Source organism: Rhincodon typus, chromosome 14 (assembly GCF_021869965.1).
Source record: "Rhincodon typus isolate 14 chromosome 14, sRhiTyp1.1, whole genome shotgun sequence".
Lineage (NCBI taxonomy): Eukaryota > Metazoa > Chordata > Chondrichthyes > Orectolobiformes > Rhincodontidae > Rhincodon > Rhincodon typus.
The window spans coordinates 58278608-58294369 of NC_063345.1; the positions used below are offsets into that span (position 1 = coordinate 58278608).

The 15762-nt window shown below is 38.3% G+C and overlaps 1 protein-coding gene across 8 annotated transcripts in view; it reads left to right on the forward strand.

Moving 5' to 3' along the window:
* lrch2 (leucine-rich repeats and calponin homology (CH) domain containing 2) overlaps positions 1-10753 on the forward strand; it is a 112193-nt gene extending 101440 nt beyond the window's left edge. For 7 of the 8 annotated variants that reach the window (XM_048605375.1, XM_048605376.1, XM_048605380.1 and 4 more), the window contains one exon: positions 3410-10753. In XM_048605375.1, the coding sequence (XP_048461332.1) occupies positions 3410-3529 (120 nt within the window). In that variant the 3' untranslated portion in view covers positions 3530-10753. Of the gene's footprint in view, positions 1-721; positions 2199-3409 lie in introns of those variants that run through there. The other variant, XM_048605377.1, reaches the window with a different exon arrangement.
* Positions 10754-15762: the final 5009 nt, after the last annotated feature.

A 15762-nucleotide genomic window follows, 5' to 3' on the forward strand; every position in this document is an offset into this window, starting at 1 on the left:
GTTCTGTGGTGTGCAGACGTTCCGCAGATGCCTACAAAACAAACAACAGTCAGAGGACACGGTACAGCAGAAGACACTAATAATGCTACCCTACATCAAAAACATATCAGAAATGAATACCTGACTCCTTAGACCACATAAGATCAAGCTTACATCAATACTGCGTCAAATGTTATCAAAGACTAAAGACCTCATACCGGCAGTAAACAGGACTAACGTGATATACAGAAGCCCGTGCAATAAACATTACATTGGACAAACGGAGGAAACTGACAACCAGGATACACAAACATCAGCTGGCAGTAAAAAGACATGATCAATGTTCACTTGTCTCGATACACACAGGCAATGAGGGCCATCGGTTCGACTATGACAAAGTGACTATATTGGGACAAGTGAACAACAGACGTGCAAGGGAATTTCTAGAAGCCCATTTCTCAACATGGGACTCCACGAGCAAAGAGATAGAAAGAGACCCTGTATATAGACCGCTGCTAAAAAAAAAAGACGACCGGAAGTGACAAGACCCATCACAACAGAGGATCATGTAAATTTGGAAAGGACCAGAGCACCAATGCTTTGATTAGACGTTGCACTGATTACGTTGCTTAGAATGGTAATGAAACATCTGCACACCATGAAACAACTGGCTTGGCGAGATAATGAACAACTGTATTTTCGATGAACTTGGTTATAATTGGCATCAGTTTGTCCCTTGCAGTGCTCAATTTCACCTAATCTGTAGGAAGTTCTGGCAATGTAGAGAGAACACAAACTACCAAAGATGACAGCAAAGACACGATGCACAAGGATAGATGATGTGTTTCAGGTAAATCATCACAGGCACACCGAGTGAAGCGATGCTATTGATTACAAAGTACCTCATAACTAGGTTACCAGGATGGTCTGCTTAAAAGGTTACCATACTTGCCATAGTGAAGAGCTAAATCAAGAAATACACTTGGATTATTTTAGGTAACACTAAGTGAAAATATAGCTTTCTTCAATCACTTTTGAGGAAATACCAATTTGTTATCCATGCTTATAAATAAAATCTAGTTAGACCATACTTATGTGGGAAAATTATTTTGAGAAACATGTTAATGCTCTGCTGCAAAAACTATTTTATTATGCTGAAGACATTTCTTCAAAAATCTAATGGCAAATTGTGGTTGAATCCAGTAGTCAGTGATGGAATTGAATATCAAATTAACTCATAACTCTTGCTCAGTTCCACAGCAGGGGATGGATTTATTGCTGACTCTGCCAGCAAGAATATGATGCCGATGTTTGGTTCAAAGCATCCTGTTCACTTCTCAAATTATGTTAGCACTTCTAGTTCCTTTCTATGCTTGGTTTGAGCAGAATACCATTGGTGTGGCAACACCTGGCCTGACAGCCCAGGACACACCTGTTCCCTCTGTTACCACTTCAAATGTTAGATCAGTCTCCTTGAAAATCAACCCCATAAAGCGATGGACCCTGACGGTGTCCTGGGCCGAGCACTGAGATCCTGTGTGGACCAAATGGCCGAGGTATTCACCGCCATCTTCAACTTCTCCCTCCTACAGGCTGAAGTCCCCACCCCCTTCAAGACCCCTATATTTCCTGTACCCAAGAAAATACATGCAGCGTGACTTAATGTCTATCGCCCAATAGCTCTGAATTCAATAATCATGAAGTGCTTCGAGATGCTGGTCATGGCCCACATCACCTCTGGTCTCCCAACCTACCTTGATCCCCTACAGTTTGCCTACCGACATGACAGATCCACAGAGGATGCCCTATCCCTCACCCTGCACTCATCCCTGGAACATCTGGACAAAAAGACACCTACGTCAGACTCCTGCTTGTTGACTACAGCTCCGTCTTCAACACCATTATCCCCTCCAGACTGATCTCAAAACTGCGTGACCTTGTTCTTGGCGCTGCCCTCTGCAATCGGATCCTTGGCTTTCTGACCCATAGGCCACAAGCAGTGAGGATAGGTAACTGCACCTCCTCCACAATAACAGTCAACACTGGAGCTCCCCAAAGATGTCTTCAGCCCCTTACTGTACACCCTGTACCCCTACGTCTGTGTTGCCAAATTGCGAACGAACGCCATCTACAAGTTCGCTGATGACACCACCGTAGTGGGACAGATATGTAACAACGACGAGTCAAAATGCAGAAGGGAGATAAAGGGCTTGGTGACATGGTGCAATGAAAACAATCTGTCTCTCAACGTCGGCAAAACTAGAAAGGAGGAGAACACGTCCCTATCTACATCAACGGAACTGAGATGGAGAGTGCAAACAGCATCAAGTTCCTCAGAGTGATGATAACTGATGACCTGTCCCGGACTTCCCATGTAGATACGACAGTCAAGAAGGCACAACAATGCCTCCTCTTCCTCAGGCAGCTCAGGAAATTTGGCGTGTTATAAGGTCCCTCACCGACTTCTACAGAATTGCACCATTGCAAGCATACTGTCCAGGTACATACAGCCTGGTATGGCAACTGCTGTGCCCAGGACCGGAAGAAACTAAAGAAGGTTGTATGTGCAGCCATCACAGAAGTCACCCTTTCATCCATGGACTCTATTTACACAGCTCAGTGCTGCGGAAAGGCGGCCTATCAGTATATACCTATTTCTGAAGAAGGGTCCCAACCCAAAATGTCAACTTTCCTGCTCCTCTGATGCTGCCTGGCCTGCTGTGTTCCTCCAGCTCCACGTGTTTTCTCTGACTGCATCATCGGCAGTTCTTAGGATCTCTGGGTGGCCTATATCAGTATCTATTTTTGGACTAGGTGATTTCAATCTAATTTCCCTCAATTTAAAAGAAATATCTAAATTACACATTTTGTATCAGGCTGGAAAATATTTTTGATTCTTATGGCTGTGTCTCACTTAACTCACCACACCCATCATTTGGAGATGAGGTGACTAGCATTCACGTTTTTGGTGAAATTTTCTTTTACTTACATTGGATAAAGGATTCCTATACTGTACCTTGTTTCAGGTTTTACATTGTCAATTCTACCAGTGCGCTTCTAACTAACATTTCTTCCCCTTTGCTGTAAAAATGCCATTTTTTAAATAATTGATTTGTAAGGCATTTCTTTGAATGTGCTAAATGTATAACAATATATCATGAAAAATGAGATTAAATGAAAACTAAATTTTGTTTTCACAGGAAAATCTAACTTATGGCTTTGAATTCTGAGCAAGCAAGTAGAAAGTTTAAAAACATTTAATACCCAAGTAGTAATGAAAAAGATTCTAGACCAATTAAATGTGAGATGTGGGCATGCCTGAGCAACTGGCTTTTGTTGCATAACCTGTGGGAGATGACTTATGTTTGGCATGCAGACATGTGTGGAATAAACTTCTATATGAATCTAATTTTTTTTTACTTTATTTCAGAATAAACTTTGTCTTCCTCATCATATACTGGAAGAAAGGGGACTGGTGAAAGTGGGTTCTACAGTGCAAGCTCTACTTGAACTACCTACATCTAAACACACACAATTATCTGCTGTGTAATTAATATTCTTGGTCGACAGTCAAGGTTAGAATAAGTTATTGTATTTGCTATAGTAGTAGTTAAGCCATTTTCTTTCAAAACCCAATGCAACAGCTCTCGCTACCTAAGCCAGCAGTTTGATTAAATATCCATGCTTATCTGTTTTGTCAGGTACTGTATTTACATCCAGCTAACCATACCTGCCATGCTAGAAAGTTCAGAATACAATGTTTTGTCACTTTTTTTGATCTCTGTCATCAGATAGGAAGCTCCCTCTATTTAGATTTAAGAGGAAAAATCATTCCGACAACACTATTTAATTGTTCATAGTATTCAGGTGATTTCCTCCTCCCAGTAGCTAAACAAACTTTCACTTCTAATCAAACTTAACCTTGTGTTACCACAAGGGAAAAGATTTTCAGTGCTGGAGAGATCTTTAGTTTTTTTTAATGTAAGGAGATTTTTTTCATTGCTCTGTCATATTTGTGATTTTAGTTTAGGTTTAAGAGTTGGTCAGTAAATTTAACTTTAATTGGTGCCCACTAGTGCCATTATTTTCTCAGGGCTATTAGGTTTTCTGTACCAGTTTCAGCAACTGGTTCATACAATTTTTTTTATATTGAGTGCCGTTGAGCCTTTTTAAAATACAAGACCTCCATGACTGTTCCTGTTGGCTCAAATTACTTGAATTTGTAAAGTATGCCAGCTTTTTGAAATTAGAATAAAAACAGAAAATGCTGGAAATACTGAGTATTTGGCAATCGCTGTGAAGAGATAAACCAAGCCAACGTTTTGGGTCTGCAGCCTGTACCTGATGCTGCCTGACCTGAATATTTCCAGAACTTTGTTTTTATTTCAGACTTCCAGCATCTGCAATATTTTATCTTTGGAACAATGACTCGCTAATGACACAAAATAATGGAAATGATGCCTTTCAGGCTTTGGCATTTACTGTATGTCATTTAATATTGAAAATATCAATAAGCAGTTTAATAAAACAGACTTTAACCCAAGTTTATAGGAGTTATACAAATCAAAATTATTTGCTGCCTGACATGGATGTACAAGCTGTGAGAATTTCTACTAGGGCAGGGTGTTGAGCAAAGGAACCTTACACAGTATCCGGCTAAAGTGTGACCTGATATTAATGTTAGGCCAGTGCCATTAAATGAGATGTAACAGTCTTGAGTAGGCCTTACAGCTGGCAGTAAACATGCATCAGTCCTGACAGGCTGTAAAAGGCATTTGCCAAAGCATAAAATCTCTGCATTACACTTCACTCCCCTCTTTCAAATCCAGAGTAGCTTCTGATTCCTACCTGTGGGAAATCTTTAGTACTGATGACTTCACAACCTTTCTCTAAGAAAATAGAATGTGGTTGATATATATAGGATGTAGGCTTACATATGGGCAGGTCAAAAGAGTGACATGTTTTCTTCGCTTTTGGGTTTTATGCCACTAAGCAAATGCTAATTAATGTTCTCTGTTTTTGAGAGCCTCTGTATTTGCTGGCGCCTTCATGCTGATCTGCGCAGTGGTTATTATTCATTCAGTCAATGTAAATTCTCTTTCGCTGAACCTTTCATCTGCTCCTAATGTGCAAAGTTTAGGGTTCTGGCCTTCCCGATGGAACAAAAACTATTTAGCATTTCTTTGTATCTTTCAAGCTTTTATATATCTCAATTTTCACTGGTCTTTTGATTCTTCACCAACACCTGTTATGAGATCCAGATACTCCTTTAATAAGATTTCAGCCAAAAGATGAAGGCCCAAGCAAAATTAGCTTTGAGTCACCAGAACTAGGAGAAAATCCAACAGGTGGCAGCATTCTTTTTTCTTGAATATTAATGGAGGTTAAATAAATTTATAGAGTGAAAATGCTATTTTGGAAAAATAATACCTTATACTATAATTCATTATTAAATTGTCCTCCTAACTCGGGTCCATCATTCATGGAGAGTAAATTGCTGAGCAAGTGCTCACTTTCTAGTTGTCTAGTATTCTCGGGTTATAGAGGTAGTATACAACTTTACTCCTTCACCCAAAAAGCCCAGTAAATTAAAAATGGACTTTGAACAGACCTTTGGGATGTTTCCTACTTTCCAAGCAATTACCAGATGATTGAAGAACATGCCAGTGTTAGCCACAATTATCTAAAAGCAGAGCCCGAAACCAAGGAAAATAACAGTGGGGGTTTAATTTCTAATGAGCAAGCAAAAACAGTTGCATATGGATGGGTTGCACTCTAAGAGTAACCATGAATTCTTAATTTGAAAATCTCTAGAAATGAAGTATTCCCATTTACGTTGGTAAACTTTCTAGGTGCTCAAAAACAAAGCAAGTGTAGTCCCGGTTTTCCATTTTAGACTACTGTTAAGCATTTAGCAAAGTTTTATCTGAAATGTTATTGATAGTTAGCTAATAGGTGTTAATCTAGAATTAGAAACCTGATAGCACCGTTCTTGCACATTCCTGATCCACTAGAGGGCTACATATAACTGTCAGTTTTTGAAACTGTATGTTCTGCAAAAAAATGTTAGAAGCAAGAATGACCTTTTACTCAATTACTTGGTAACACATTATATTCCTCAGGATACCAGCACTGAGGAGCTAAACTTTTTCTGCATTATCTATTTCAGAACTATGGGCAGATTTGATTAATTTCTCCAGAAGGAAAAGTACTTGCTTTCTTCCTTCTAATATACAGCTAAACATATAAGCCTGGAGACATTTTTTTAGATATAAAATATCATAATTGAAATGTCAAAGAAACATTTTCAGGATAATTCAGTAACTAGTGTGCAGCATTGAAATGTCAGTGTAGCATGAGATGTTTGTCAGATTAGAAGTTCTTCCTCATTTATTCACAATATGTGAATCAGTGAAGCTTACATTTATTATTCATTCCAAATTAGCCTGAAAAGATGTTGGCATTGGATTCGAACCGCATTAGTCCTTGTTGTGATAGTCCCACGTAGGGAGTTCCATGATAGTGACGTGTAGGCAATGAAGACAGTGTGACATATCCAAGTAAAGATGGTGCAACATGATAATGGTGTTCACATTATAGTACTGGCCTTGATAGTAGAGGTTATAAAGTTGAGAAGGTGAGCTTGGAGAATTGCATCAATGCATTTTGTAGATGGTGTGTACTGTATGCAGTGTGTGTTGTATTCAGTGACAGGGAATCTGACAGGGCAGACTGCTTTGCCCTGCGTGGAGTTTACCTTGTGGTAGCTCTAATCTAGGAACATATATTATTTGTATTCCTCATTGGAGCTTTTGCAGGAGTGGTCAAGTGGTGAGCCATCAGCTACTGATTGCAGAAAACCAATTGTTTGCCCTGTGCTTGTACTTTGGGAGTTGGAGAACACTAAAACGTGCGGGTACTTAACAAGAGTCTTCTCTTGAAGATTGTCAGTGGGAAGTGATAAGTGCTACTAATGTGACATTCAGGTTTAGGCCAATAACATGTAAGTTATCCAGCTTCTGATGCAGGTTGCTATAGCCGTTTGCACAATTAGAATTGATGTAAGTGGAGATGCTTCGTAAACACTTGTAATTTGCCTCAAAACCATGCCTGACATTTCAGGGTGTTTGGTGACTTACAATGTAGACTTTGTAAGTGTGGTAAATTATGAAATATTGCAAATGAAATTAGCCTTTTCTCCATTTTTGATGTTTTGTGTAATCTGAAATTTTGTAATCATACAAATCTAAAAGTTGCAGAACAGAAAACCTTTTGTATTCTCTAGACTGCGATGAATTTTATCCCTTCATGCACAGATTATACTATTTTATTATTATTAAATACAATTTGTGTTTATAACTATTGTGAAGGTGATATTCTGTAAATGGAAATTTAGATTCACAAGATCTTAGAAATTTGTAGCATGGAAGGAGGCCATTCAGCCATGTCCAGCCCTATTTACATGGAGTTTTCCAGTGTAATCCTACTTTCTGATTCTTGGTCTGTAGCCTTGTAGGCTGCAGTACTTAAAAGTGCACATCCAAGTACACTTTTAAATGCCACTGCCTCCACCATCCTTTCACACAAAGCTCCAAGTCCTCATCGCCATCTGAGTGAAAATAGTTCCGCTCGAATCTCCTCTAAACCCATAGTTCTTCCCCTAAATTTATGACCTGGTTATTGGTACCTCAATCAAAGGGAATAGGGAATTCCTATCCACCTTATCCACTCCCCTCTCAATTTTATACATTTCTGTAAGGTCTGCCCTCAGCCACCTTTGTTCGAAAGAAAGCGTCCCTGTTTTCTCTCCGCAGATGCTGCCAGACCTGCTGAGTTTCTCCATCAATATCTGTTTTTGTCCTAGCCTGTCCAATATTTCCTCATCACTAAAACCTCATAGTCCAGGAAATATTCTCTCAAATCTCTTCTGTACTATCTTTTGTGCAAACAGATTTTTCTTACATTACAGCTGTGACCTAACCAGTGCTTCGTGCAATTCCAGCATTTCAACCGAGGTCTTAATATTCTATGCTACAGCTGATAAAGTATAAGTATACCATATGTCCTAATGACTACATTATCGACCTGTCCAGTCACCTTCAATGATTTGTGGCCACATACTTCAGGGCTTTTTCTCTACGTTCTCCAGTATCCCTACCATTGATTATGTATTCCTTTTAAAGGAGACTTTCTTAACCTTCCCTAACCTCACTCTTCTCTGGATTGAACTCCATTTGTCACTGTTCTGTCCACTGACTAGTCCATTGTTACCTTCCTAAAGTCTGCAGCCTTGTTATCAACCACACAGCCAACTTTAGTATCATGCAAAGTTCTATCTGCAACTATGGGGTCAGAATAATGCTAAAAGTACTAGTCGTAACTTTATTACCTATAAGCTGACAACTTGATGCAATCAAATGTAACTTGGTGAAAATGAAATGTATTTAACTACTGTATAATGTTCAGTTTTAGTTCAGTGTACCTTTTGTTTGCCAAAAGAGAGATTGTTTTGCAAATATAAGTAAATACAGCACACAAATATTGAAGCTGGCATATTTTATGAAAGGAACTGTTTATAAATTTTAATTGTATAGGTTTTAAAATTGTGCCTCGACTTTTTTTTAAGCTTAAGCTTATTTCCAACTATTTAATTTGGTGTATGATTTTGTTTACATATATTTTAGTACAAAGCTTTAAGTCTTTTTAACTCTTCAGAAAATATAAATTTTTAATTTATTTAATTTTAAACAGTTTTTTAGATGAAATTTCATTATACTTCAGAATGCAGCAAAAATCACTTAGATTCACAGAAAATTTACAAATGATTAAATTTACTTCAAGTAGACAATGAATAACATTTTGTGAATGCTCATTATTGGTTAGCAATATACAACTTAAAGCCTTGAATTTGCAGATTTTTTGAACTAATCTTTATTGTACTGTACAATTTTGGTTGAGAGTTTCACGTGTTGGAAGGAGAGCAACAGAAGCATGTTGTTGAGACTGCAAATACAGCAGTATTTCAGAAATCATATTTGAACTGAAGCAAAGCTAGCTGTCTTGAAGAGAATGTTACTGTGCATAGGCAAGTTAGGCCCATCATTCATCTCTGCTCTAAATGATATAGCACCTCCTTCCACAAGTTCTACTCTGTCAAAACTGTTAAAGTGGCTAGGTAAAACATTTTTACCACTGTGCTCAAAACAACTATAGTCACTTACATCCCAGTACAGCATTTTTTTCATTCCAGAGATGCACTGTCAATGTGACTTAGGCGATTAGCATAAAGTGATATAAGTTGTTAAGTCCTGCCCTGAAATTATTTAGCATCAAAGTTTGGATACGTAGAGCTCTTGTGGCATAATGGTAGTGTCCCTACCTCTGAACCAGGAGGCATAGGTTCAAGTCCACCTGCTTCAGCAGTGTGTGACAACATCTCTGAACAAGTTGATTAGAAAATACAAGTATCAACTTTGAAAGTGAGGGGCAAGGGTGAGATGAAATGTAATTCATAAAACTTTGTTCTTTCAAAATAGAATTCAATTATGGGTAAGATTTTTTTCACAAAAATAGCATGTGCTTTATATTAATGTTTTTATAAAATGTTGAAGTTTACAGATTGTGAAATAACTGCAGAAAGATCTCTAATTTAGTAATTTTTTTTCTTTTTACTATTCGTGCACCTGAAAGCATATTTTCCTGTATAAATGGCTGGTTTTGTGAAAACTGGCATATCATTTAAATAGTGAACATATTTGTTACAAGAAGCATTTCACCAACCCCAGAGCACTTTTGTGACTATTTCATACATAATTAGGGAACAAACTTTTGCACAAATAATAAACTGGATTTGTAGTACTGTTAAATTTTAGGTCAAGATTTTTTCTGTGTAATTAATCCTGTTTCAAAATTTTTCATAAACAGAGAGCACCTCACCAACTTTCAAAACAAAATAAAAATGTTGCTTTTAACAGGTTTTCAATGTTAAGATTTACAATTATGGATACTGGTATAGTTTAATCAAAATCACAGTGACTTAAGTTTCAACTGAGAAAATATAGCAGTAGGGTAAATGAGGCAAAGTGACCAAACTCTAAGATTCTGTTATGCATTTCCATAATCAGATACAAATATTGACTCATTTGTCAGTTTGCCCTATGATTCTTATTGGATGTACATAGAAGTTTAATGTTTATGAAATGTTTACAAACAAAATTCATAAAGACTAATTACCACATTTAATTTATTGAGAATACTAGTGGAAAACTTGTTATTTGCAACTAAAAACAGATTTTGAGCAATTGAAAATTTGGTAATGGCATTTCAACTGCAGTTATAAATCAGAAGCATAAAGCTGTTTAATATGAACACTTGTTTCTTGCAATACAAAAGATTGTCTAAACTGATGTAAATAAATGTGTTACAAATGTCCTATTTCCCTATAATTCCACAGATTATTTCATGTAACGTTTTTATTTTTGTTTTAATTCAAAATTCTGTATATTTCTGTAATTTTAGTTAACTGTACCATGAATTAAATTGTTAAACTTACCAATTATGTTTTCTTTTATGAAGCCTACAAATGTAAATAGTTTGTATTACATTTTGCATGCATGGACTCCTTTGACCAATCTTGAGACTGTGTATATATGTTATAGTGTACAGTATGTTTCATAAACTTCAATGTTTAAGAAATAAACCTGTCTTTTTAGACAGCTGTCTGTCTTCCCCTTTTTTTTGGTCAATTATAGCAGTATTAAAATGTGAAGATGGATTTTATCCTCTTGTTGGTTTATGATTGTACTTTGCTTGATGAAAGTTATGGTGCCTGGATCTAATTCTACTACCATCAGTGTGATACATTGTAATTTAATATTCACTATACTGTAATTGCAGTTTTCTTTGAGGATAAATTACCACCATAAACATTAATCTCTTACCTCTTATCATCTTCCGACATTAGTCTCTTTGGTCTCATAGTATTAATACAAGGGAATTAAACTAAATGGACATACATTTTCAATTGCCCTAGGCTTGCTTATTCAAGTCTGAAAATATTAGAAAAACAGTACCATTATTGTGATCCTTCTGAATGGTGGAAATGTGATAGATGACGTAATACAGAAAGAGGATGTTCCACTTCAGAAGTCTGGTCTAAAGAGTATGGATAATATTATTTGCAAAAAGTGGGAAAATTTTAAAGTGCCTTGGAAAATAAAACCTATTCCCTGGGTAAATGATTTTTAGGATGGTTTTCATATTAATATAAAAATTAAAATAAATTTCATTAACCAATAATTTATCTCTGAAATGCATGGTTTGCGATTAATGCATATCATAAAAACTTAGTTTTTGATTGTAAAATATTGTAGTTAACATAGCTCAGATATTTAGTACAGCATGGACCACAGGCCTAGATTGTCCAGTTGGAAGTTGGCTGTTGCAGTAATGTACTGTAAAAGATGTGCTACAGGGTCCTTTTGAAGTCTCAACTCACCGAATATGCATTTAAACATCTGATGGACGATTACCCAGTTGCTGGGACCCTCAAATCTACAGCACAGTCAAAGTTGGAGATTTTGGAGGGTTTTGAATCTCCTACCTGAATAGTTACGTTGGAGCAGCTAGATGGATTTAACCTATTCTAACTTCTGGGTATCTGTACCGTTGACTCCTCACCAAACATCCCCATTCCGACCTGGCATGAAACCCACATTGCACATTTAACTCCTTACCCATCTGCTACCTACCCATCTACATGGCACCTTACACACTTACCTCCCCACCAAGCACTAAACTCTGTCAACTATCTATTTGAAACACGTACCCTTTTTCCAAAAAGTTCCCAAAAGCACTTTGACAGTTAAACCCCAGAATACAGCAGCTACTGCTGTAAAAAGGAACAAATCTTGACCTTCATTGCTGTCCTTGCGTAGTGCTGGAAGGTTCCAAGATCAGGTATGCTATGTGATTCTCGAGGTATTCAATTTAAAAGTCCAGGCCAGGGCAAGAAAAACAGAACTAAGTGACAATTGGCTATGTAAAGGGTTTAAAAAAAGACTTGTTCGAATAGCTCAGCAGGTGTGGCAGCATCTGTGGAGAGGAAGGAGGTCGAACGTTTCGAGTCCAGTTAATCATCTTCAGAACTGAGTCTGATTGCCCCCCTCAAAGATTCAATTCATTATAACCCCTTGAGCCACTTCTGGCATTCAATTTGAATAGTGACTGATCTGTGCCTAGCTCCATATCCCCTAAAACCATTTGGTTAACAAAAATTTATCCATGTGTTCTAAAGTAAGTAAATCCCATTTGCAGATGAGTTTCAAACTTTAACCACCCACTGCTTGAAAGTGCTTCCAACTTTTACTCTAACTGTAAATATACTGATCTCTAGTGCTAGAACCAGTGAAAACAATTTCTCACTTTTCTATTCTGAATTTCTCAAATTTTAATCGTCATTCCTTAACCCTCAATTCCAGGAAATACAACTGTAGATTGTGCCAACTCTGACTTTAGCTTTACTGTGGAGTCTAGTTATCATTCTGGTGAATCATTGCTGCAAGGCCAGCACCGTATATACACGGGTATGGAGCCAGGAAACTGCTCCAGCTATGGTCTAAGTATTGTTTTATACAGCTTCAGCATAATTTTATCACCTTGTATTTTATGCCATTAGCTACAAAGGTTACCATCGCACAAGCCTGTTTTTTATATTCCTGCTCATAAAATTTTAATGATGGGAGCACCTGTTTCCCAAGTTCCTTAAAATTTTCACTGATTTTGTCTTTTCACCATTTAGAAAGTATTATGTTATGTCCTTTTTAGGGATATGGTTATCAAAACGAATGCACTCCCATTTGCTTACATCATTGTTGTAATTTCCACCCTCTTTCACCCCCCCCCCCCCCCCCCCGCCCCCCATTAACTTCATCAGTATTTAACTTCCCTCTATGTGTCTTAACTTGTTTTGTGCCAAAATGCTTTCAGGATGAAGTTTAAGTTGTGCTTAAAGCAGTATTCTTTAGGCAAATGGAAGTACTGCTGATCTGTATTTACAATTTCTCTGCCATTTATCATTGGCAGTATGCAGTACTGTAGTGGTTTCAGAGTTCCACAGCCATTTCACCTTGTTCAAAAGTCTGGACTTGAAAGGACTCCTTTGGAACTAGACTGCTCCAAAAAAAAAAGTGTTGAAAGTAGTAAAATGTAGATCTTCACCGTCTCCTTGTTACCCTATCACAAATTCAATTCTATTTTTAGGCTCTGGAAAATCCCTTCCAGTTTCAGGTGTCCAGCCTAAATCATTGAGACCGTGTCAAACAAGTCCATGACTTGAAATGGAAAGTTAGAATTCCCATCCATGTGACAAATAATATAGAGCATGGATCTGTCCCACCATCACAGGATTGTCCAGTGTAGAAGGAGATCATTTGGTCCATTGTGTGTACAATGGTCCTCTGAGCACTGTGACTTAGTCTGCCTTTTCCCATAACCGTGCATGATGTTTATATTTAAATAATCATCTAATCCCCTTTCAATGCCTCAATTGAACCCAAGAGACCTGGTTTCAAGTCCCACCTGCTCTATTGATGTGTAATAACATCTGAGCAGGTGGATTAAAATATCTCAGTCTTTGTATTTCAATTTGGTCAGAGCCTGTGAGCTGCAGGGACCTGGATGCCCAAGTTCAAGCCCCACCTTGTTCCAGTGGTATGTAACGACATCTCTGAACAAGTTTATTAGAAAATAGGTTTTAAAAAATTACGTTTATTCCAATTACTGACAGTGCAGCGTTTTTTTTTAAGAAAAACCTTTTCCAGGAAATTTAAAGGTTTGAAGTGGCTGTTTAATTTTGTGGAGCAGCATAAATTGACCAACAGGAAGTTGCGATTGTCAGCTGTTGGTCTCTCGTCCTCTAGCGGTCAGTAAGGTGAATGCTTCACACGTTTATTAGGGCTACCGCTATTGTTTCTTAAATTGCCAGTTTGCAGCAAATCTGGGCATTTGTTTTTATCTTCCATTGTCTTTCTGGTCCATTGTCTAGCTGTCATTTCTGATGTTGCTGGCATCACCCCTGTTGTAATGTGCAATGTTGTAACCAATTATAATACGATGGTAGTGAGAACAAACAAAGAGAACAAAAGGGAAGTACAACACAGGAACAGGCCCTTCGGCCCTCCAAGTATATGCTGATAAACGTGCCCTAACTAAACTAAGAAACAAACCTTCTGCCCTTATTCAGTCCATATCCCTCTATTCCCTCCCTATTCATGTAATCATCCAGATGCCTCTTAAATGTCACCAATGTGCCTGTTTCCACCACCGCCTCTGGCTGTGTGTTCCAGGCAGAAAAACCTGCATGAAAAACTTCCCTCGCACATCTCCCTTAAACTTTCCCCCTCTTACCTTGAACCTGTGTCCCCTTGTGATTGAAATGTCAACCCTGGGGAAAAAGCCTCTGACTATCCGCCCTATCTATGCCTGTCATCATTTTCTTGACCTCTATCAGTTCTCTTCTTAGCTGTCGTTTTTCCAGTGAAAACAATCCTTGTCTTTTTTAACCTTTCCTCACAGTCAATGCCCTGAAGACCAGGCAACATCCTGGTGAACCTGCTCTGCACTCTCTCCAAAGCTTCCACTTCCTGCTGGTAGAGTGGTGACCAAAACTGTAAACAGGACTCCAAATGCAGCCTCACAAGGGTTTTGTATAGTTGCAACATGGTTTACCAATTCTTGTACTGCATGCCCCGGATGATGAAAGCAAGCATACCATATGCCTTCTTAATCACTGGTCATTTGTGTTGCTAGTCTTAGGGAACTGTGGGCCTGCACACCCCCATCCATCTTTATCTTAATGTTCCTAAGGGTTCTGCCATTTACAATATAATTCACCCCTAAATTTGATCCTTCAAATTGTATCCCCTCATATTTGTCTGGGTTAAACTCCAGCTGCCATTTCTGTGCCCAAGTCGCCAACCTATCCATATCCTGTTGTATCCTTTCACAATTGTTGGCACTATCAGCAACTCCAAAAATCTTTGTGTCATCTGCAAACTTACTCATCAGACCACCCACATTTTCCTCCAGATCATTTATATATACTGCAAACAACAGAGGACCTAAGACTGATCCCTGTGGAACACCATTAGTTACCAGTCTCCATTCTGAAAAACACCCACTGCTACTTTCTGTCTTCTATGACAAGCCAGTTTTGTATCCATCTAGCCAGCCTACCCTGAATCCCATGTTATTTTAGTTTTTGTACCATCTGCCGTGTGGGACTTTATCAAATGCTTTGCTAAATTACAGTGAATCAAATCAGTAAAATAAATCAATATTATCGATTCTCATGTATTGATACTGGCACTTGTGGAAAATCCAACTGACTGGGGAGGGTGGTGAGTCACATTCACGATTTGAAGTCGAGCATTTATCTTGGCTCCGCTTGCCTGCAACTTGAAACATAGTTATCTTCGAGAAAGTACAATCCAATCTGCAACTGGTTTGATGCCAGCAGTTTACGAGGATTGCCAGCGGTGCTTATTCCTGGCTTCCATCTAATGATTCTTGTTCAAGTTTAATCCTGCACCACAAGCTGCTTCTAGGAAGTAATACTGTTTATCTCTCCCCCACACACGCTCTCTATTTCTCACACATACACTGTCTCTCTCCATCCCCCCAACACACAGACACACGCGCTCTCTCTCTTCCCCTCTGTCATACACGCACACAGACACACACTCTCTCCCCCCCGCGTCATACACGCACACAGACACACACTCT